This window comes from Gymnoscopelus braueri (assembly GCF_963280865.1).
Source record: "Gymnoscopelus braueri genome assembly, chromosome: 12".
In the NCBI taxonomy this organism is placed as follows: domain Eukaryota; kingdom Metazoa; phylum Chordata; class Actinopteri; order Myctophiformes; family Myctophidae; genus Gymnoscopelus; species Gymnoscopelus braueri.
Window position 1 is genome coordinate 23299499 of NC_137614.1, and position 23769 is coordinate 23323267.

The following is a 23769-nucleotide window of genomic DNA, read 5'->3' on the forward strand; positions in this document are numbered from 1 at the left end:
AGGCGTGATAAAAGTTTAATTTTTTTTATTTCCTGACAATTCCTTGGATTTACGCACATTAGAAAAGCTTTTCACAGCACAAGGTAGAGACTGAAAAAGGTAAGAAGAGCATAATAACAGAACATAAAAGATGATAAATGGCATTTGTTTCACTTTTATATCACTGAAAGAAAAATAAAAACTCAAAAAAAGAGTAACCAAGGAAAGAAAAATGTTTGGTTCGTGTTATTTTTCCCCAGTGGAAAAACAAACGAAATCAATCTAAAATTCCTGATTAACACACAGAATTACAATATAGAAACGCTACCCCACTTATAACCTTGTCTTGTATTTATATTTTGTATACAGTATATATACGATTTTCCCCACTACTCCCTCCCACTAGCCTACACCCCTGAAATCGTCCCAAAGCAGAGGTTGATGGTACGAACACGGTTGAACAAATATCAAATACTGTACACAGGCACTATCAAGTTGCGTACTGGGACACGTACAATCAAGATGGACGAAGTCCCTCCATCTTAATTCTATCATCATCGGTATGTGAACATGTATTGTTTCAACAGTACATTATAGTTTAAAAAATATATACGTTTAAAAAAGTTATGTACATTTTGCTGTTCCATGCTGCCAACTTCCATCCTATTTCAATTACTCAATTTGAGAAAGTGAAAATGTTAATAAATATAAATGAAGCCAGTAGTAGGAACAGTGACAGTGTTTCAAGAGAAGGGGGGGATATTTCTATCTCCGATTGGGGCTTTGAGCTTTGTGTGAATTGGGTCTCACATGAGGATGCAATGTCCTTTGTAGCTTTCTGCTCTCCAACCCAATCCACTTACTAAGGCTGCATGAGTGTGTGCGATTTGTACATGATTGTGAATTGTGGGCTTGTTTGTGATTTTGTAACTGTGTTATACTGTACTATACATACATGTGTTTAAGAAAATATATGTGTTTATTTGAGAACTGTCTAACACTGATGACGGCTTGGCGCTGAAATGTTTTTGTTCCTGTCAACAGGAGGGCAGGTTGTATCGGGTACTGTAGACGCAAACAAAACCTAAAATTACAACGATGCCATAGCACCCCTTTGTGGACCATTTAAAGCAACCATTTTGCAACCCTCAAGTGTCATAATGTCAGTGTTCGATACTGAGTCTGTGTGGCAACTGTTTTTTTTAATGATCGTTGTTGGCCAAAGTCTCTTTTGCGAAGTTAAAGTGATAGTGAGTAGTGCGACTCACAAAATTGCCAGGCTCCTGGGCATCAAGGGCAACACAATAGGTAGATAAAGCCTGCATAATTAATCCTCTCTTTATCTAATTCGATGTACATTTTGATCTGAATTGTTGTTTTAAAGGTGTATTATAAACGTTACCAGCTGTTAGGAGCATTCAGTAGGTAGGCTTTACTTCTTTATACATTTTGCAGTGGCCACTTATTGTCCCTCTTAAGACAGTACTCAATATTAAGGTCGCAAAATTGTGCAATAGTAAACAAACCATAAATGTCTTTCTCTCCAAACACAGCAGTAAAAATCATTCAACAGGAGCGTGAAATATGCTCTAATTTCCGAGGAATGTTGGTTCCGTTTCGCTGACAAGTCATGCTTGCCGAGAACAGATGCTTAAAAAACGTACTGAGACATTGAAAGTGGCAGTCAGCCCTCAAAAACCTGTTTTCGTGGATTTAGAAACCAGCAATTCCAGTATTTTCAACATTAGAGAATGCCTCGCAAATACAGATTTCTCTGTGGCTCAACAGCTGGAAATAAAAACACCTGTTGAAGGTGAAACTATGACTTTGAAAATGGCAAAGTTTAATTTAAATAAAATAACAGTTTGATTTCATTTAAATACAAATTAAAACCCAAACTCTTCATGGTTGGGTCACCTGGATATAGATCGATCGCTAAATCTGTTGGTGCTGAACCAACAAAAATATGTACAAAAGCAGGAAAAACATTTTTAAACAAAACTTCATTTAAGTACGTTGTAAGACAATCATGATGGAAATGTTCAAGAAAATGTCTTAAATAAAACAACAAAAGAAAACAAACAACGTTTTCCTGCTTCCTTGAGGCGGAACATGTTTTGGTTAGTAAAATACTGTACTGTATGTAATTCTTTGGAAAAAAAATGTATTGATTGTTTTTGAGGACATGACATTTTTTGTAAGCACATAACAGAAATCACAACTCAGTCTATTTGCAAGTGTTCTTTTGACTATACCAAGAAGACAAGCGCACATACAATATCAAAAATATATTATGTATAAATCGTAGCTTTCTTATGTTCCTATTAATGGATCTTAAGAAGACAACAGTGGCATATTCTCTGTATCTTGGCAATAGATTCATTCATCAAGTTGTCGTGGTGTTAAGAGTTTTCCATTCACATTATTGGTATTCTGCACATGGGCACAAATAAATATCCTGGTACTGGTACAATAATATCTGTTTCAGTGTAGATATACTGTACGTAAACTCAGCTTTACTTTAGTACAGTATATATGGTATGGACTGGTGTATTAATGAAAGCCAGGGTCATGTTGTACCTACAATGAAGTGACAAAAATACGTTGTCACACTATGCCAGGGGTGTCAACTATTGGCCAGTGGGTGAAATTATTTTGGGGTAAAGAAAAAAGTAAAAAGAAAGAAAGAAAAAACCTTAATTAAAATATTCACATCTGGTTATTATCTATCTGTGTGGCAGCTACTCTCTTCCTCCCTGCCTCTGCCACGCTGGCAAAGCTGCCCTCGTATGAACATCGTGTAAACAGTACCGCCCCACTTACGTTGTCTCACCCCTGTGTGCCAGCGTAGCACTGAAGGTCGTGAGGGAGAATCACAGACCTTGCTGGAGATTTTAACAGTCAACAAGTCATTTACACTATTGCTTCTTCTATAAGCACTAACATGACTCATGAAGCTCAATTAGGAATATTTGTGTGCTTTTCGCTTTGCGTTATTACATCATTGTTGTTTGATTACTGTTTTTAATTGCTCAAGCACTTTGTAACATTGTTTAAAAAAGTGCTATACAAATAAAGTTTTATTATTATTATTATAATTATTATAATCAAAACGGTTATATTTGAGCCAATGGACTCGACCATGAGCAATTTCATGTGCTTCTGTCTAAAGATAATATTCTAAACTGCCTACCGTGCCACACTGAAGTCTGCTAGACGTTCTTTCAATTAGGCTACAGTATACCATTCTGGCTCACAACCTACGGTATGAGTTTGACACCCCTGCATTATACATTTGAGGCAAGTGGACATTGCCACCTTTATGCATTCTGAGAGTTCTCACAATGCTTATTATTACTACAAAAAGTATATCGTTGCTGTCATCTCCATATTTAAAAGCTTTTTTTCCCCTCGTTTTTTTGGAAATTAATGCCCTACTTCTTAGGGTAATTGTCCAAAACCGTAATGAATGGTTTTGGACATACAAGGTTTCCAGCCAACAGTGACGATATATGCATTACAACACATATACAAATGTGGCTACAGATAAGTTGGTAAATAACTGATTAACAAAGCAGTTGTAATAAATCACATTTTCACATTTGCCTCCTGTGGAGTTTCTGAACAAGAAAAAAAAAAGAGAACATGATGGTACGTTGTGCGGCTGATGCAGACAGAGGAGGAGAATTATATTTCAGGTGTGTTTCTCTCTGTGCTGGCCAGGTTGTGACTTCAGTGTGGACTCAGTAAGACAAGTCTCACGTCAGCTGCTCTAGATAGTCTGTAAGGCAAACAACAAACAGTCAATGATAACAATACAACTGTCTGTTATACTTTTTGAAGTCTACTGTAGTCTACGGTCTGAATGGAGGTAGTGTTTTAGTATTTAGTGAGCCAACGCAAATGTTGCGGGAGCGGGCGTCTTTAAAACACCAATGGGTATGGCACACCTGACCAAGCATGTGGTCATGCTTTACTTTAGCAGGATATGAACACATTTATCTTATATCATATATATTTATCTTATTGTATATTACATTTTTGGGTCCCAATGGAAATAGAGGGATTAATTCGGGACTGGCCGGTAATATTGCGGGATTATGCGGGACTAAACAGCACTTAATTTTTTTTTCTCCAGGTACCCCCTCATCCTCGCAGCAGCGATAAGCATATACTTAGAACCACATGTGTACATTTAGATGACATTGGAACTATTTGTTTTAAACAACGTTTCAATCAAAATCTTTCAGACCCATTTCATAGTCATAAACAGAAACCACTACTACTATATGAATCATGTGCCAATAGTAATTTTATTAAAATTGCTCTTGTGTAAAACCTGACAGAACACTTTTCAAGTAACTGATCTTAATGGTTCAGACTTCAGAAAATGAACACTTCTACAGTCCTAATAAAAACAGACATGTAAAATGACCAGTCTAAAGGTGACTTTTAGTAGGTGCTTCAATTTAAAAATAATAAACTTATTGTTAGGGATATTCGATATTGACTTTTTTGCCAATATCCGATATTCCGATATTGTCCAACTCTTAATTTCCGATTCCGATATCCAGTGGTGGACAGTAACAGAGTAAATGTACTGTACTTGAGTACAGATTCTGAGGATCTGTACTTTACTTGAGTATTCGATTTTTTTGATACGTATTACCCTTACTTGAGTACATTTCCAAGACAAATATTTTACTTTTACTCGAGTATATTTCTAGGAAGGCTATAAAGTACTGAGTAGGCCTACTTTTAAGCCCACTCCACATCCACAACAATGTTTCGCCATGCATGTTGCAAGGAGTTACAACATGCAACTACTTGCAACTACTTGCAACCATTAACCCCAATAGACCATATTCACACGGCGGCCATGTTTCTATGAAGTCAATGAAAGTAGCCACCCCGGGTGGCGGCACTTTCAATGTTAAATTCCAATATGGCCGCCGTGTGAATATGGTCTATGGCAGTTGCAAGGAGTTGCATCGGTGTGGTTGACCTTAAAACAGTTTTGTTGCAAGGAGTTGCGACTAGTTGCATTGGTGCGGTTTGGCCTTTAGGTTGGCTGTTTTTCTTCTTCCCTAAAATGCAATTGGCCTAACTTCTGCTCTCACACTAGCCGTGTTTCTGGCTTCCCCCTCGGCCTCCGCTCGCCTCTTTATTACATCTTGTATGGGTGTATAGGAGTAAAAGTATTTAGTTCTGGTTCCTCAGTCATTTCTATGTTTTTATAGGTGTTTCTGAAGGCTTTGTATAAGCAAGCACATCAGTGCATGCAGTGCAGGTGGTTTCAGAGAGTTACAGTACTTCTCTGAAACAAGAGTTACAAGGTCCTATAAATTCATTGATATCAAAATTAAGAAATGTACTTCTACTTTTACTTTTACTTGTACTTTAAGTATTTTTCAAAGCATGTACTTTGGAATACTTAAGTATATTTAAAAACAATTACTTTTTTACTCTTACTTGAGTAACATTTTGACTGAGCTACTTTTACTTATAGTGGAGTGAATTTGACCAAGGAGTATCTGTACTCTTACTCAAGTACTGGGGTCGAGTACTTCGTCCACCTCTGCCGATATCAACCGATACCGACATATGCGGTACCATATCTTTTCACCAAAAGTCAACTAATTGTCAGGTAACAACATCACATATCTAATCAAATAAAATAGTTTTAATATCAATGTAATATCTAATAAATATCTAATACATCTAATATGTATACAGTGATGTTGTTAGGTTTTCAATGAAGTGAGTCCCGGGACTCACTGGTGGTCATTTGAATGAGTCCCACTAATCTTAGATTAGATGTTGGCCTATTTGACAGAGCAAAAGCATAATTGCCTCTGATGCCTATAACATTAACGAGCGTCAACGAGGGTCAGCTGGAAACAGACGCACACACCTGCCCTCTGCAGTGCTCTAATTTGAAAGTGACTGGAGTCTGTCTCATTTCTCTGCAAAAGCCTTTGAATATGATGGACAGTGGCGTGCACAGACATTTTGAGGGGCAGGTGCTCAAGTAAAAAAAAAGGGCACCTTGCGCGGCGCGCGGAACCGCCGGCTGCCCCCCTAGTAGTGTGGGATTTATAGAAGAAAATTGCAATGCACATTTTGGGGAATTGTTAATATATTAGAAGCTTTTAATCCAGAATTGATCGATGTCACCATGGACTACATACTGTAAAAAAATAATAATAATAATAAAAAAAAAGTTTTTTTTTGTATTTTTTTTTTTTAGGGCATTTCTGGTCAAGAGGGCAAAGGGCAGGTGCTCTAGCACCACCTAGAGTCTATCTGTGCATGTCCCTGATGATGGAATATGATTAAGGATTACTGTGATTATTGTAAGCTCACAATTCATATCACATACACCATTACAGTAAGAACTTATGCAACTTTCACTAGCCCCCCCCATAACAAATAATATAAAAATATTTGTAATCAAAAAATATTTGTAATCAAAAAATATTTGTAATCAAAAAAAATATTTTTTTTATTTTTTAATCTGTGAAATATTTCGCAGACCCCCTGGCCATGTGTCGTCCGCGGACCCCACTTTGAGAACCGTGGATTTAGTGAACCTTTATAAGCACAACGTTAGAAACCGTCACACTATATTGTCTGATACTGTTGTTGCCTGTTGAGTTTGCCATGTTATGATTTGAGTGTATTTTTATGCTAGGTTTCAGGATTTGTGAATGTTTTGGGTTAACTGATTTCCAATGATAAATAAACAAATATCTGCATAAAGCAAAGATATTTGTCTACTCCCATGTTGATAAGATAATTAAACACAAAAATATCCCTTTAAGGTACATTTGAACAGATACAAAATTGATGATTAATTTGTGATTAATCGGGATGAACTATAGAAAATCTGACCTGTGCACTCTGCCGCCGCATCTTGTGGACAGAGCAGGAAGTGGCATCTTCCCTCCTGTGTTCCGACTCTCGCTCCCGCTTCCCTGTTATGCTGCCCCCGGTGTGCAGGAGGCGTCCTGTATGTAAGAATAACGAAGCTGAATTAAAACCGTGATTATTAAGGCTTCTTTTAATAACAATCACATTTTATATCCTTTATTTTTTGGGTTTAAGTTTTTGCCTCAGATTTTTCTCTGATTCAACACTATCAACTATTAACACTCATATCACCACTATACTTAACACTATCAATACTTAACACTTTTAACACTACTAATATTCTTAACTACTACATACTGGATACCAACACAGCGAGCCCACACGGTTTCTTCAGGAACAGCGTTTTCTAGTTTTTGTTGCTAGTATGATGTTTATTATTGTCATGTACCTGGATTTTTAGGCACAGCAAACTCATGGTAGAGTATGGTGCTGGTGACAGCTTGGTTGGGGTTTGGCACTGAGTGGTACCCTGCAACACACACACACACGCACATTTTAGTAAACAGAAATAAACTAGAAAAATTAACTCCTTGGAGGGCAGGTCTCCACCAGACCAGGGTTGCCTCTCTAAACTGTGGTTCTACATACACGAAACCACACGCACGCACGCGCACACACACACACACACCCCCACCCCCACCCCCCCCCACACACACCCCCACCCCCCCCCCCCCCCCACACACACACACACACACACACACACACACACACACACACACACACACACACACACACACACACACACACACACACGCACACACACACATGCTTCAAATATAATTTTATATCATACTTTAAATAAGTTGCATGTTTTTACCCCTCTATATCCTCAGTGTCCTGTCTCTCTAAACACTTTCCTGCCTAAATAAAGAAACCCCCCCCAATTGTCTGCTGCCAACCTACCATGAGGCTGCGGTTGTAACTGTTGGTCAGCAACAAGGCATGACCCAGGCTGATTCTCACTGTCAAAGTTCAGCAAGGTACTCCCACTGCCGTTACCACCCGAAACTCCAGACACTGATGAGAACAGGGGACACAATTAGAATACAGTGAGTGTCGTTTACATCCAGAGTGTTATTGCTATTTTCTCACAGTGACAATGTATGGTTCCAAGGAGTGTTGTTGTTGTTCATTTACAGTGAGTGCTATTGTTGTGGGCTTATAGCAAATGGTCTTTAATTCCAGTGATTGAGTGTTGTTTACTTCTTCCAGTGACTGGTGTTGTTTACTACCAGTCAGTGTTGTTGTTTACTTCCAGTGAATGTAGTGTTGTCTTCCAGCTAGTGGTGCTGTTCACTTATAGTGAAGTGTTACATCACATTGTAAAATGAGTGTTGCTGTTTACAGTACTTACAGTGAGTGTTGTTGTTATTGGTCCCTGACTGCTGCTCCCCGGGAGAGTACGCCATCATCCCTCCATTCCCATTGGTGGATGGCACTGATGCCAGCAGGCCTGACACAAAACACAAATGGATGATAGGGCTGTTAGTCTACAATGTTGTTATTTGTGTAACTGTATATCAATTCTCAATAGTTAGCTGGTTTCTACTTTACTGACAGGGTAGTACTTTACCTCAGATGTCAATATTGGCTTAGTTATAAGATCTGTTTCTACCTTACACAACTACTCGTCTATACTCCAGTGCTTTGTATCGTCTGCCAATATATCAATATCACAATACTTCCACTGTATTGCTTTAATACTACAGTCTAATTATGTCTCTCCCTGTATCGTCTGAGTTGCTGGCCTCTATTTTATTCAAGTACACGGCTAGTAAACTCTTACCTAGTCCGCGGTATCGGCTGAGTTGCTGGTAGATCTGTTTCATCCTCTCTATATTGAGCCGACTGGCCTCTGCATGGTGTACCATGGGTTTGGGGTAATGGACGCCAATAACACACTTGGCAGCTTTCTGCACGGACTCTGGTGCATTCCACGGGTCATAGATGTACTTAGCGGGGAAACCTCGGAGGACAGGTAAGTATCGTCTGGAAACACAGTGGCAGAAATGAGAAAACTGCTGGCTTCAGTCAGTCAAATGTGGCACAGGCAATGATGGGGAGCACATATTACAATACATGATATACATTACATTACAATACATACAATACAGCACATACAGTACTGTACTGTATTATAATATTAGAAGCAGTAAGCAGAGAAAATGACAAAGCAGTTACCGTTGAAATGTTTATTTTACAATATTTTAAATAGCTGAAATATTGGGAAAAAAATAAAACATCTTAATAATAGATTACATTTTTGACAGATTTCCATATTTTCATTAGTCGGGTATTTCCTGGTACTTATAAGTGATTTTTCTAAAAAAAACACTTGCACATACACTTTACTGTCAATACAACGCAAATTAACAACTTGCTCAAAGATCATCTCAGACCGGTGAATCATTTCTTTGGGTTCAATATATTCCACATAAAATCACATGAGTTCAATTAGTAAATAACCACAGCTGACAAACCTGCTGACAATTACTAGCAAATAAAGATCACCATGGGTATAACTTCTATAACTATGATAGGTGCTAAATGCTGCACATGAAGAACTAAGAGCACAAAATAACTGCTGCACAGGTTTAATCAATTCCTCTTCCTTCGACATTTACTGCACTGAAGTGAATTAACATCACAGTGCACGTTTGATACTGTTCAGGTTGTGACTGAAAAACAAGAGGGCCTGCAGTCAAAAGCAGCAGTTAGGCCTAGACCCCCGCCCCCAACACTGATCGGATCAACAAAACAATCCAAGACAATACAGCTGACTGCAGTACCATTGGAAGCCTGGCAGCAGGTACAGCAGAAAACCAACAGCTCAAAATATCATCCCAACCAGAGTTTTTTTTTCTTTTTGTGGGAATCAACCCCTATAGTTGTTTCTTTTAGCATGAAAGGAAATGTCTCATGTAACTACGGCTACTGCTTATATTATGCATTATGCTGCTTGTATTATGAAAGATTAACAAAATGCAGGTGTGCATTTATATATATATGTGTGTGTGTGTGTGTGTGTGTGTGTGTGTGTGTGTGTGTGTGTGTGTGTGTGTGTGTGTGTGTGTGTGTGTGTGTGTGTGTGTGTGTGTGTGTGTGTGTGTGTGTGTGTGTGTCTGTGTGTGTGGTAATACTAATGTGTGAACTAACTACATTTCCCCTAATACCCAGGCTTCCTGTGTTCCTACTGTATATGATTTTTATATGGTACAACACTCTGTGTCTTTGTATGCAGCCAGGCAGAGGGAGGGATCGGATCTTGGATGGTACCCGGGCACAGGACACAGGGAGGGGAGGGGGCATGTCAGGAGAGATGCTAACCTGATGAAATCCCCGTTGGGATCGGTTCTTCGTCCGAAGCCCACGGGGCAGTAGCAGTGGAAGAACTGCTGGAAGAACGAACTGCAGGAGAGCCACATCCAACTTCCTGCGTTCACACTCCAGTCTGCATCCAACAGCAGCTCCTCAAAAACCTGGGGGAGGAAGATGAAGAGGGAGAGGAGAGGAATGTTTAGATTATTGGTGTTTCCAGAGATGATGTGTTTGGTCTTCTCCTGGATTATAACCCAATCTGCCTCACCAACAACCTTCATTCTCTCTCCAACCCTCCTGCCAAGCCCTCCCATGTCCATCCATTATTTCCCAGCATACCCTTGCAGTTCAAGGGTCTCCTCCATCCTTCATTCATTCTCTCTGGCTCTCGCTTCTCCTCACCTTCATTCCTTCCTCCCAGCTGATCCAGAGGTCTCCTCTGGTGAGGAAGCAGGCTACGGCGTGTCGTGCCAGGTGGTGGATCCAGCCCTCCTGCCTAAGCTGGGTCATGATGGCATCGATCCAGGGGAATCCCGTTTTGGCCTCTGCCCACTTGGCCAGCGCTTCGGGGTTTCTGTCCCAGGGGATGCGGACACAGATGGAGTTGCCCTCCATCTTGTCGAAACGCGGGTTGTTGGTTGCGGCGGTGTAGAAGAACTCACGCCACAGGAGCTGACCATACAGCGAGAGAGGCGGAGAATCGTTCTTTTTCACCTAGATTAGTAAACAGAAATAAACTAGAGAAATTAACTCCTTGGAGGGCAGGTCTCCACGGTTGCCTCTCTAAACTGTGGTTCTACATACACGCAACCACACGCGCGCACGCACGCGCGCACGCACGCACGCACGCACACACACACACACACACACACACACACACGCACACGCACACGCACACGCACACGCACACACACACACACACACACACAGTGTATGTGTGTCTTGTGTATTGTCTTTCCTCATTTTTAGACTGTACAATATGTACTAGAACAAAACAGACTAGACTGACCTTGCGGTAGAGGTCAGTGAGTTTGAAGTAAAAGAGGCGGCATGAGAGACATCCAAAGCGCAGGTAGGGGCTCAGACCTGTGGGGCTGGCCAGCAGGGAGTTAGCATTCATCCTGGGACGCTCAAAATTAGCCACCCATGCCTGGAGAGAGAGAGAGAGAGAGAGACACATAGAGAGAGAGAGAGAGAGAGAGAGAGAGAGAGAGAGAGAGAGAGAGAGAGAGAGAGAGAGAATATATTTAATACTGTACTACTCCTTTAGCAACAACACCACTACTATCACAACAACTAGAACTACAACTGTACTGACCTTTCTCTCCAAATGGCGTTCTATCCTGGTCAGTGCCTCAGTCTCCCCTCCTGGCCACACAGCTGTAGGCAGGCCTTCAGTGTCAAAGCCTGGAAAACGCACACGCACACGCACACACACACACGAACACGAACAGAGAGCATTCACTTAAGTTAGTTTTGTATCATATCAGATTAGGTTTTAAAATATCTCCTTAACCCATTAATTCATTCTTGTTACATTATACAGACAAATAATTATACATACAGTACGTACAGACATTCATACATACATATATACATATATGTATACATACATACATACAGACAGACAGAGAGACAGACATACAGACAGACAGACAGACAGACAGACAGACAGACAGACAGACAGACAGACAGACAGACAGACAGACAGACAGATGGCATGGCCAAAGACCAAGCAGTAAAAACACTAGTTGTACAGAATACTAGATTGACATCTAGATTGACAGTGTACATTATATATGCTGATATGACTACCTGTTTGCAAAAGGCATCCAATGTAGTTTGTTTAACCACTAGTTGAGAAAGTGGCGCTATTGAGCACAGTAGGGGATAAGGGTCCTTGCAATGTATCACGTGTTCTTCCAGCACGCACATGAGAACGTATAAGCATAACACATTTTTGCTTAAGAGACGGCTCTTTGTCAGTTCTTTTTGTTTTTGGACCAAATGTCTACCGATCTTGAAACTTCTACCCAGGCCAGCATCAAGGCAAACAACTATGTCAAAAATAAAGTTTTAATAACGAAACAAAAAACTCCAACAAACTCCAAAACAACAAATAAATGAAGCATGGAGAAAGCTTAAGTCAGAGAGATGATTACTTAAGGATGCGGAAGTGGCATTGATTTTACTAGTACGTTTGGTTTGCTGACCTGCAGCAAGATATAGTCGATAGAGTTGCCTTACCTTGAACTTTTACCTCATTTGCTGGTCTGTTGTCATGAATGATAATTCTAGAATGCCAATATCTGAGGTAAAATAATTTTTATAAGTTTATTTTCTGTCTTTTGTTTAATAGGCTACATCTAAAAAGATTTAATATTTTCCCAGGAGGACAGTGTATTTGTAGAGCCTAATCAACTGTATTAGAATACAATCACAGTTAATCTCTCATTAATATCTCTGATTGTGCATTCTCTTTACCGCCGTGGCAGAACTCAAAGTCCAAGTTAAAGACTTGTTTCTGGCCCAATGCTATATTCCTTTTCTGAGCATCAGCATCAGTATGTTAGATAAAACGATAAATTAATGTTGGCTACAGTGTATTGATTTCAAGACTATAAACATATAATATGCTTGTTTCACTGCAAGCCAAATTTAAACAATAAAGCTTTCAAAACATTCCTGAAGAAGACTTAAGACTTGATTAAATAGGAAACGCAGGACTTAAGTAGGAAATGCAATCATTATGTTTATTATGCCTCAAGGATAGAAAATGTTAATGTGATCAAAACATCGAAACCTGCATTGGATACCTTTAAATACTTATTTTTAAGGAATGGTCAATTTATGAACCCTTTCCTCTTGGTTATTAAAATGTTGTATCCCACGCCATCAAATCTTAACTTATTATGTTATCTCATCCTGTCTTACCTCATGTTTTCTCAGTTTATTTATGTATGTATGCATGCATTGGTGGGTGTGTACGTGTTCTCACCTAGCTCTTCCAGTGAGGGGACGCTGTACTTGTCCCCATGGTCCTCGGAGATTGGCGTGACGCAGTGCCCCATCAGAGCGTCAGACAGCGTCTCCACCGGCAGCTCTGGGGGGTCTAGACGAGATATCAGCGTCTGGAAACGCTTGTACGTCAGAGGAGGCTGGCCGCCATTCAGCTCTATGATCCTGAGAGAGACAGAAAGAGAGGTACAAGTAGGTTATTAGAAGCATTGGTTGGCCATCATTCAGCAGGGAGAGGAAAAAAGAGTGAAGCCTTCAAGCTAGCTCGTTAGCTTGAAAATCAGTGAGTATAAATTAACATTCTGCCCATGCTTGTGTGTTCCTTATTTTGTCCAGGAAGTGGATAATGTGTGTGTTCTTTTGTGAGTCAGTGTGTGTGTGTGTGTGTGTGTGTGTGTGTGTGTGTGTGTGTGTGTGTGTGTGTGTGTGTGTGTGTGTGTGTGTGTGTGTGTGTGTGTGTGTGTGTGTGTGTGTGTGTGTGTGTGTGTGTGTGTGTGTGTGTGTGTGTGTGTGTGTGTGTGTGTGTGTGTGTGTGTGTGTGTGTGTGTGTGTGTGTGTGTGTGTGTGTGTTCCTTACTTGTCCAGGTCATACAGTGTGTGTGAGGTCTTGACGCTGACTTCCACTCCAGCCTCCATGGCCAGTTTCTTGATGGCTGCATCCCTCTCCTTACCAAATGGCTCAGAGTCATACTCAAAAGTCAACCGTGAGATCTTCCACTCCTGGCGGGACAGAGAGAGAGAGAGAGTAGAGAGAATCATAAAAAAGTGCCTTGGCCAACAGCATGATGTTAACAGTGGTGACTGGAGAACCGTCTCAACTTAAAGGTGCTGTAATTGTGGTTAAAACAAAACTTTGTTTTCACATTTAATTAGTAATTTAAATCATCATGCCAAAATTACATAATATCATATTGACACAAATATCTATCTAATGCTTTAATCAGCTGCAAATATCTGTGTGGTCTGGTCCCTTCTGCACATTTACTTAATTTAGTACTTATTTGTACCTTACTTTACCATACATTTATGGACAGATGTCATGGTTTATTTATGTTGTTTAGGTCATTTCTAGTCATTAATGCATGCATTATTAATGTCCGATCATTAAAGGAGATACTGTGAAGCACTGCACCCACCTTGAAGAGGCGAGGGAACACGTTGGCTGGCTGACCTCTGATGACAAAGAGGCGGGAGTTCAGCTTCCGGAGGTTAGCGTCCAGATCCTCCAAACACTGCAGGAGAAACCTGAGGAGGTGGGGGAGAGAGAGAGAATTCTTCTATGAAGAAGGAGGAGGAAGAAGGTCATAAAAAAGGAAAAGGGGGCAGAAGGCATTCTCGCTTGAAATTGTATTCGATTTTGGTGGAACGCTCACTGTGACCCGTTTAGTTTAGACAGAGTGTAAAGGACAAACTGATAGATGGATAGAGAGACAATACATGACCCACTCTACTGAAATTGGTTGGACATTGCTGACGCACATTTGGAATGGGATTTTGAGTCCAAAGGGAAAAAGTCAATTCATTTCCCACACACACTTATAAAAAAAAACATTTCTCAAGACATCTCATTCATAAAGTGACGTAGTGATTCCCTACAGTCCATAATTACATGATAGCCGACAGCTGTACAGCACACACACACAGCACACACACACACACACACACACACACACTCTCTCATTCAAGATTCCCTCAACACACAATTTCGGCAGTAGTACACATTCAAAATCCTAACTCTCTTTTTTAGGTTAGTAGTCCAAGTCTACCTCATGGGGTCCTATATCCTCATATTCGAATGTACAAAACATATATACCAAAAACTTTTTCGGGAGGGCAGGCCCACCCCCAGAAATTCAACAGAAAAACTAAGAAATGTGCGTGTTTCTTTCTTTTACAAAAGGGGTAGCACATAGAACTCTTGACAAGCCCCAAAAAATAACACAAAGTTTAGTAAGTACATATCTGTAAAACAATTATAAAAAGCATATTTAGGGATTTGGCAGTAGGTTTGTTTGTTTCACAGGACATTTCACAGTAAGACCCTAAATCAGATAGATTGATAGATCGATAGATAGATAGATCGATATAGACAGGCATCCTTCAACCCGCCCATCCATCCATCTACTGTACCCCTATCTCTCTCCCTCCACCCTTCCCGTCAGCCCAAGATCTGGACTGAATGGCCATTCAGTCATTCTTTCAGTCAGTCATCTATTCAGTCAGTCAGCCAGTCATTCAGCAAGCTATTCAGTCAGCCAGTCATTCAGCAAGCTATTCAGTCAGCCAGTCATTCAGCAAGCTATTCAGTCAGCCAGTCATTCAGCAAGCTATTCAGTCAGCCAGTCATTCAGCAAGCTATTCAATCTACCAGCATCACCTTATAACTATGATTATTAGCAGTAGCGGGGTAGTTGACATACTGTACTGTACAAAGTTATAGCAGCTCCAAATCCCCTCACATGCACGCATGCCCGCTCACACACATACAAAAATCCACCCTTTTACAACAGCCTTTCAATATGTGTGTTTGTATATTTTTGTGCCTGTGGTACTTTTGTTTCCGGTTTTATGCCAGGCGTGAGTCTACATCGCTGTGTTGTGTGTTTTAAACAATGTTTTAGCAAAGTACAACGTAAATAAAATGCATTATTAGAATACAAATACAACTTTAAAAAAAAAGTAGAGTGGGCTGTTCGTTGAACAAAAAACATTGAGTGAACCATCAAGTCATCCTGGTTCACAAGTGTGTGTTTAAGATTTCACACATGCATGGGCATGAACACCCATGTGCATCCAAGCTTGCATGACTCTTTTGCACTTCAGAGACACAGTTTCTGTGTGCGTGTGAGCATGCACACCTCATTCACGTGGATTTGTGTAGATTTGGTGTGCGCCCATGAGCACACATTTGAGACTGTATGGGCAGGGGGTCTCAGAGACCTCTCAGCAGGTTGTGTGTGTGTGTGTGTGTGTGTGTGTGTGTGTGTGTGTGTGTGTGTGTGTGTGTGTGTGTGTGTGTGTGTGTGTGTCTCAAGATGTGTCTGCTTCAACACACCTTTGTGTGTGTGCACGCAATATGTATACGTAAGGCTGTGTCTGCCTGTATTTGTGCCTTTCAGTGCATGTGTGTGTGGTTGTGTTAAGTCACACAGCAGCAGTCCTTACGTTATATAACTGCCCTGGCCTACATCTGGCGAACAAGCGCACACACACACATAGGACAATCACACAGACACAGAGGGAGTTAACAAGACTGGGTCAAATCAAATTTCTACATAACAGTTCTACAAACAGAATTGTCATATTTATTTTGTGGCCAAGATGTGAATTGGTTTGTAGAAAGAAACATGGCTGAGGCCCAGAGACATGTCAATCATGTCAATTTACTGCCGAACAGCTGAGCTGAGCAACATCCTTAAGGATTATCTGATCAACCAACACCCTTTGATTTGACCACAATATGATATAAATAAATACATAGAGGGGTGCATGTCGATTAATCAATGAATCGTTCTTAATAAAAATGGAAGAATAATTGAAAACAAAATCTGGAAATGCTGCCTCGGGGATAATGAAAGTGAAACTGAACTGCTTATAGAAGAGGGTTTTATGGTAAGTTTTTAAAAATCTTGATGGAAGGCGGCAGTTCTGAGATAGTCCGGGAGGGAGTTCCAGGGGCGTGGAGGAAAGGAACAGAGGGCTCGGTCTCCCATCCTCCGGAGATGTGTAGGGGGGATGTGGAGCAATGAGGAATGGCTAGAGCGGAGGGAGTGCGCGGTGTGGGGGCGTGATGGGGGGTCACTGATGTAGCTGATGCTCTGGCCATTTAACTGTAGGCCAAAGAAGAGGAGAACTTTGTGCTGGACTGGGAGCGAGTGGACCTGGGAGATTATGATTTTTTATTTGTTAAATCGTTGAGGATTCTGATGGCACTTTTTTCTGTCCCAACAAAGCAGAAATGTCTAAACAGTAAACACCTTTAAAAATATAACTCTTCAGTGATATCAAAACAGAAACAAACTCAAGGTACCGTCAGTAACATTATTTGACTTAAAGGAGTAGTTCACCCAAACATTTTTATTTTCTATCAATTACACACCCCATGAAGCCTTCATGGAGATTTTTCTGGGTCATCGGTCAATAGGAGTCTCCAAGTGAGTCTCTTTGAGTCTCTGCCGGTCATCAAATTATTGGCTTAGGAATGCGACAACAACTAAAAATCTCCATGAATTCAAGGCTTCATGGGGTGTGTAATTGATAGAAAATAACACATTTTTGGGAGTAAGGACAACTGACCGTGGTTAACAAGTGTGTGTCATTTGGCCGTCAGGCCGCACAGGAAAGCCTTAGTTTAAGTAGGTCAGTGTCACATAACTGCTGACAGGCAAACGCTTCATATACTGGCACACTAACCCACATCTCTGACAATAATGTTTTCTCACTTTCCACATTAGGTTAACCTCCCTCTCATCACCTGCCTTATGCACAGATGCAGAGTTTACTATAGAATTTAAAGTGGGCTAACAGCTCAAGAGTCATTGATGTTGTCTTACTGTATTTACGAGAAAATTTGATCAAAAGATTATTCCTGGGTTTTTTCTTCTTTTACAAAAGCTTGTGTTTGGGGTGCCTGATGGCATTAGTGCACTGACTATATTATGCTCCATCTGAGTCTGACTCGAAGACCTGCCTTTAAATCTTACTCTCGTCATGTCTCTCATGTCTCCTTTCTATACTATTATATCTAATGAAGCATAACATGTCAAAAACTAAACAAATACATTTTAGATTAAAGTTAATCTGGTCTTTCATGAGTGCATTCGCAGAGAATTCTGGGTACTGAAGGATCAGACAGAAAAGCACAAAAATGACTAAATCTTTTCTGACGTTTTTAAATTACATAAATAAAACTGCTTTACAGTTTTGGCATTGAGGCTTCATCAGAGCTTGGTGCTCATGCACGGATGGACTGAAAACTGTAACGCATGGCTATGTAATTCTAAACTGAGCCAGTTAAACAAGTTGATTTAAAAAAAATACATTAAAATGTTATAAGCAGCCATAACTCTGTATTGCACTCTGCCTCAAAATGTGGAAACTTCATAAGGTAATTAAATGTACCCATATCTTTTTGCGATGATTTACAATTCTTTGAACCCAAATTGATAAAAGTATTTGCATTACGGTGACCATTAATATTATTGAACACTATAAACACAGTCAATACATTATATTATACTGTAGGCCTACACAAGGGGGTGCTATAATCCTGGTAGTTGTAGTCAAAGGCATGTTCTACAGACAGACAAAGAGTAAATACAGGAGTGATCGCCTTTTGTGGAGGTGCTCAGCACCAACAACAGGCAGAACAACAATACACATTACATGAAAACGTACCTACTTTAATGCTCTCTGTGTCTGATTTATACTTTGTCGCCAGTGTCCTGTACCAATATTAGCTGATAGATTTTGGGTGGGTTACTTTCAGCACAGGACAAATTGTAAATCAGGCGTAAGAGGTCAGTGAGGAGACTACGATGAGAGTATGCATCAATCCGGATTAAGCTTGGACAACTTTGTGTCACAAGACTGTCATTCTACGAAATGAGTCAGCCTGCCATTTTGGGTCACTGAAGGCCTTACAACTATTGTGATTTAGACCAAGCGTGTTTGTAATAAGCCCCCTGCCTGTGTTTGTAATAAGTATAGGTTCTTCATCAGCGGGAGAACACTGGGTCAGTGCCTTTTCTATCGACTACCCCTGTGAGAGGACCACAAATAGGACCTGGACTGAAAATGGGCCAGTGAGCAATAAGCAAGATGTAAGCTCTCCTTCCAGGCAAAAACACTCATCGTGTCACATGTACTCACATACGGAGAAAACTGGGAGATGAAAATAGATTGATAGAGATAGAGATGAAAATGGGAGATCACACGTACAAAGACACAGACCAACCAACACACAAACTTGATTTAATTAACTCCACCCGTCCCAAAGTATCCACACCAATACACAATCTCTCTGCCTACAAACCCCCAGCACATGGCCAGATTGGCCACGCATGCACACATACACAAGCACACAAACCTCCACAATAAAAAACATAATTGACCTGCACCTTGATGCTAAGAACATTGGCAGTAAGCTTATTGATCCACCTTATGTATGGTGGGTCCCAAATACTAGGTCTGACTGCTCTCAAATAGAGTTCATCAAGGCTAAATTAATGTTTTTTTTGTTTCGTTTTTTAGAATTATTTGCTTTTGTGACTCTAAACTAAAAAGGTAAAATCCCTCTATTACTTCAAATCCTTATCAAGGAAGACTCTGAAAACATTACATTTCAGAGTTTATCCATTCAGTTGCACTGTCACATACAGTATGAGGTTCATACAAGGAGGAATGTACTTTGGAAAAACTGATACAAGATACAGACAAAAAACATGAACATAGTAGAACATATAGCAGTACAGTGCGGATAATGCAGAGCTATTCCCTAATATCCATGCTGTTCACAAACTAATTTGCTACACATGATGATTGTTGTGTATGAGTGAGTGGGGTTCAAATTTGTGTAATAATTGCATTCTATACTATACTTTTCCTAATCTAAATAACCTGTCATTCAAATACTAATTAGACCAAAACTACAGTACCAGAATCTCAGGATGTGAACCACATTCATCCTTGTGCCCTTTGGGCATGTCAATATTATGGGTGAAAATGTTTTTTTTACTCAATTAGAAATAAATACATAAAAAAGCTAAAATTGTGTAGGTAATGTAGGTAAAATTGATCTACAATCATTAAAGTTCCTACATATATGGTCTATAGACCCCTTAACAGACGACGTCATACTGATAAGAACCAGTATTCGCGTGCAGGCCGGCACCAAATGAAACCCATTCTGTCATGACTCACTAAGACGCGCCTCACTAGCGCGTCTTAGTGACACACAAGAGGAGTACTGAATGTACTGAAACCAGCGCACCCCGAAACAATGTTGGGAATTGATTGCATGAAAAAAATCACCTGTGCGTCCAGTCTCAATGTTGGTAAACAAATAATTGGTCTATGTGTAGCAGTTGTATAAATTGTGATGAGAAATACTGACATCATGTTGTATACTGAGGCACTGCAGGCCTGTGACACACACACACACACACACACACACACACACACACACACACACACACACATACACACACACACACACACACACACACACACACACACACACACACAGTTGAATTACAGATGACTTACTGAAGTTAATGATTAATGACAGAATGGTTACAAACAAATTGCTTCCACACTCCAAAAAGCAACACTAGATGTTTTTCTGTGATTCCACTTATGAGAATATATATATATATTTTTTTGCATTTAATTTAATTAATTGTATTAATCTTTTGAAGAAAATCAAAATATGCCTTTTCACTACTCCTATATTACAAACACAAAGGCTCTCCAGTCCGTGTCTCCAATCATTGCTCTGACTCTACACATCCTCATTCAGTCACAGTGGTTAGATGTCATAGAAAGAGAGCACAAGATGGGCCTTAATGTACAGATATGTACAGAACTTAGGACAGAACATAGGAGCATACAGCATACACAGTAACATTCAAGTTGGTGCTATGGGCGACACTTCCCGTGTGTCACTACTGTGTCATTGCACTGGCACATCTCACATTCTCAAAAGAAAATTTAAAAAAGAAAAGAAAAAAAGAAGACAAAAAACTACTCAGTCATTTAAACGAGTCATTGCTTACCTCCACCTGTTGACACCAAGGTTGGACGAGCCAGCAAACCAGGGGTCCAGGATGTAAACGCAGCGCACCGTGCCCGCCCCCCGGACCGCCTCCTGTAGCGATGGGTTGTCATGGAGACGCAGACCCTTCCGGAACCAGTGGATAGTATTTGGAGCCATCTTATTCTGAGGAGGAGTGATGAAGATGCCAAAAAGATCGAACGAATGTACATATTAATGAGGAGCTGAAACTAGCATGGAATCGGTTAAAAAGATTCCAAGGATGTACTGAGCAGCAGAGTTCTGAACAAGCCTATAACGTTTCTTGATCGCATGACCCCAGAGATAATGTGTACCGATTTGTGTGTGTTTTGGACAACATCTTTAGGAATAGTAGCAAAAAGTGTGTTTTGAAGAAAACACGCAATGAGAATCTAGTCTGGCAAAAATGGCCAGGGCTTATATTGCAACTTGTGTCATGATCCAAGGAATCCAGGGTAAAAAAGATTTTGATTGTATGACCCATGCGGGTCAAGAGTTATAGGCCAAAACGTGAAGTGGGGCATTAAAACGCCACCATGAGGCTGATTTGAAAAATTGGGGGTGGCTACGTTTTAGCCATTAGGCTAAAACGTAGAACAAATTAAATTTCAAGGCCACAAAAATTAAAGGCAGCCAATGGTATTAATCCTAGAATTCCAGCAGGGACGGAACATTTTGTCAGAATCAAGCAGAGAAAGAAGAAATAAATTGTATGTGGCAAAACTTTGTCTAATTTCTTGCAAAATAATGCAGCTAACTGAAAAGCGAAATGTTTGCGTCTGATGCTAAACCACACAGTGTCTCAGGAATATATAGAGGAATGTGTGTATATATGTAAATTACTATTATTATTAAAGTCAAAGACTGGTGGAAGATTAGCACAGGTGACTTAACTAGCTAGTAATCTAAGTAGCAGCTGCCACAAAAGAGAAAATCACTGACTGACTGGAAACCAGTTCTGCAGGTGGCAGTACCACCAACCCAGAACCCTGTCAGATTGACTGACTGACATCAGCAGACAGCACAGTAAAATCACAAGATTGTTGTCTGTCTGTCTGTCTGTCTGTCTGTTTGTTTTTAATTTGGTTTAGTTTTAGGTTAAAACAGGCCAAGTCAAAAATGCAAATGTAACTACAAATAAATAAGTAACCTATAAAACAGAGATTGAAGTTTAGACAAAACTGCATCAGAATTGTTTTATATCAGTTGATTACACTTATCATGCTTATCATCAGTAATATGAGTAGGAGACCATAATAACAGGCTAGCTGTAGTAGCAAGCCAAGCAACGATGTTAATTCAAACAATGTTAAGTGAGAGAGGTATGCTACAGGTATTCAAAGTAAACAAACTGATACATTGAACAGCTTAGGACAGATTGACCTAAGTCTGATGTCTGATTAAACACCTCTGAAGAAATGTGAGGGACCATTTACATGGCTTGCATCAGTGCATTCCTCTGTATTTAGAAGCTTAATGTACATCCAGCTAACTAAATTCCTGTTAAGAGCAACGCACTGTAGTAGGCTTGAAGCCTATAATAATAATAATAATAATAATAATAATAATAATAATAATAATAATAATAATAAACTGCCCATTGAGCAGTCTATAACAGCTTATAAACAGTCTATAACAGACCGTTTATAAACATTTCAAGGTTGTCATTATTATTTTTTTGTATTATTAAACATCTATTACTACCCACCTTGCAATGCAAATTCTTACACAGATTAAAGGTAAATTGATGACTTGTCTGTGGTGTAACCAATCATCACTAATTGTGAGTAGCCTATTTAATACACACTCCGTAACAGTGAGTGACATCTGATATATTTGCCATGTAGGTATATGGACTATTATTATTGTAACGTCGTTTTTTTAATAAGCTTTAGTTAAAAACAATTAGGCTACAGACTACAGAGTGTTTTACATGATCGAATGAATAAATACGAATAATGCCTGCATAACTCAAAGTTTCAGCTCAGCTTTTTTTGTGTGTGCTATAATAGAGTCGGATTATGATAAAACGATGCATGTCAAGTCAGGATTCCCCGACTAGAACACCTGGAAATTAGGTCAGAGTCTATTTGGGATGCTCTTTTTTTTACACGTCGTAAAAATCAATTTCCTCAAGATATTTCAAATGACACTTCACGAGTGAAGACCTAACAAGTTGCCAAACAAATCCTGCCACATACAAATCTAACAATTGTTAGAAAGTTAGTCGAAAGACAGAAAACATCCATAAACAAACGAAAACGGGGTCACCAGTGCTATCCTTATGCAATGTATGTGGAGGGAGGGCGCTGTAATACATGCCCATACAAACAACAAAACATTACAGTTAAAATGTAACAAAACATTTACCTTGCCTCGCCAGAGAGGTGGTAATTTATGTCAGAGCCAAAGCACGTCTCATTTCTTCCCTCAGTCTTAGAGATCGGATAGGAAGGGCTGACAGGTTGTTTGTCTGACAGTTGGAGGTTGTAGTAGTAACTGAACACCAGTGTTACAGTCCTTCTGTGTGTACTACTCAGTGTTGCCAGATTTTGTGAGAGAAGAAAGCAACCAGGTCAAGGAAAACAAGCCCAAAAGAAGCACTAGGCCTACTAGGCCACATGAGAACTTTAAACCTATACTGTACTGTACATCGACTATTTGAAATTAGCCGAACTACAAGCTCACAACTTGTCGCAATGCGACGTGTTATGCTCTGCTATTTT

The 23769-nt window shown here is 39.9% G+C and overlaps 1 protein-coding gene across 2 annotated transcripts; it reads right to left on the reverse strand.

Moving 5' to 3' along the window:
• Positions 1 to 1031: 1031 nt before the first annotated feature.
• On the reverse strand, positions 1032 to 23549 carry LOC308096141 (cryptochrome-1-like). 2 transcript variants are annotated; one of them, XM_080443441.1, is made up of 15 exons: positions 23414 to 23549; positions 21024 to 21187; positions 14385 to 14493; positions 13826 to 13968; positions 13229 to 13413; positions 11549 to 11637; positions 11240 to 11380; positions 10633 to 10944; positions 10240 to 10391; positions 8699 to 8901; positions 8267 to 8365; positions 7816 to 7929; positions 7301 to 7381; positions 6874 to 6989; positions 1032 to 3760 (listed from the first exon to the last, which is right to left on the reverse strand). In XM_080443441.1, exons 2-15 carry the CDS (start codon positions 21179 to 21181, stop codon positions 3752 to 3754), a joined length of 1911 nt encoding a protein of 636 aa, XP_080299567.1. In that variant the 5' UTR covers positions 21182 to 21187; positions 23414 to 23549; the 3' UTR covers positions 1032 to 3751. The 2 variants fall into 2 exon arrangements, with proteins under 2 accessions (XP_080299567.1, XP_080299568.1); XM_080443442.1 differs by lacking the exon at positions 23414 to 23549 and having other exon boundaries at positions 14385 to 14525; positions 21024 to 21158.
• Positions 23550 to 23769: the final 220 nt, after the last annotated feature.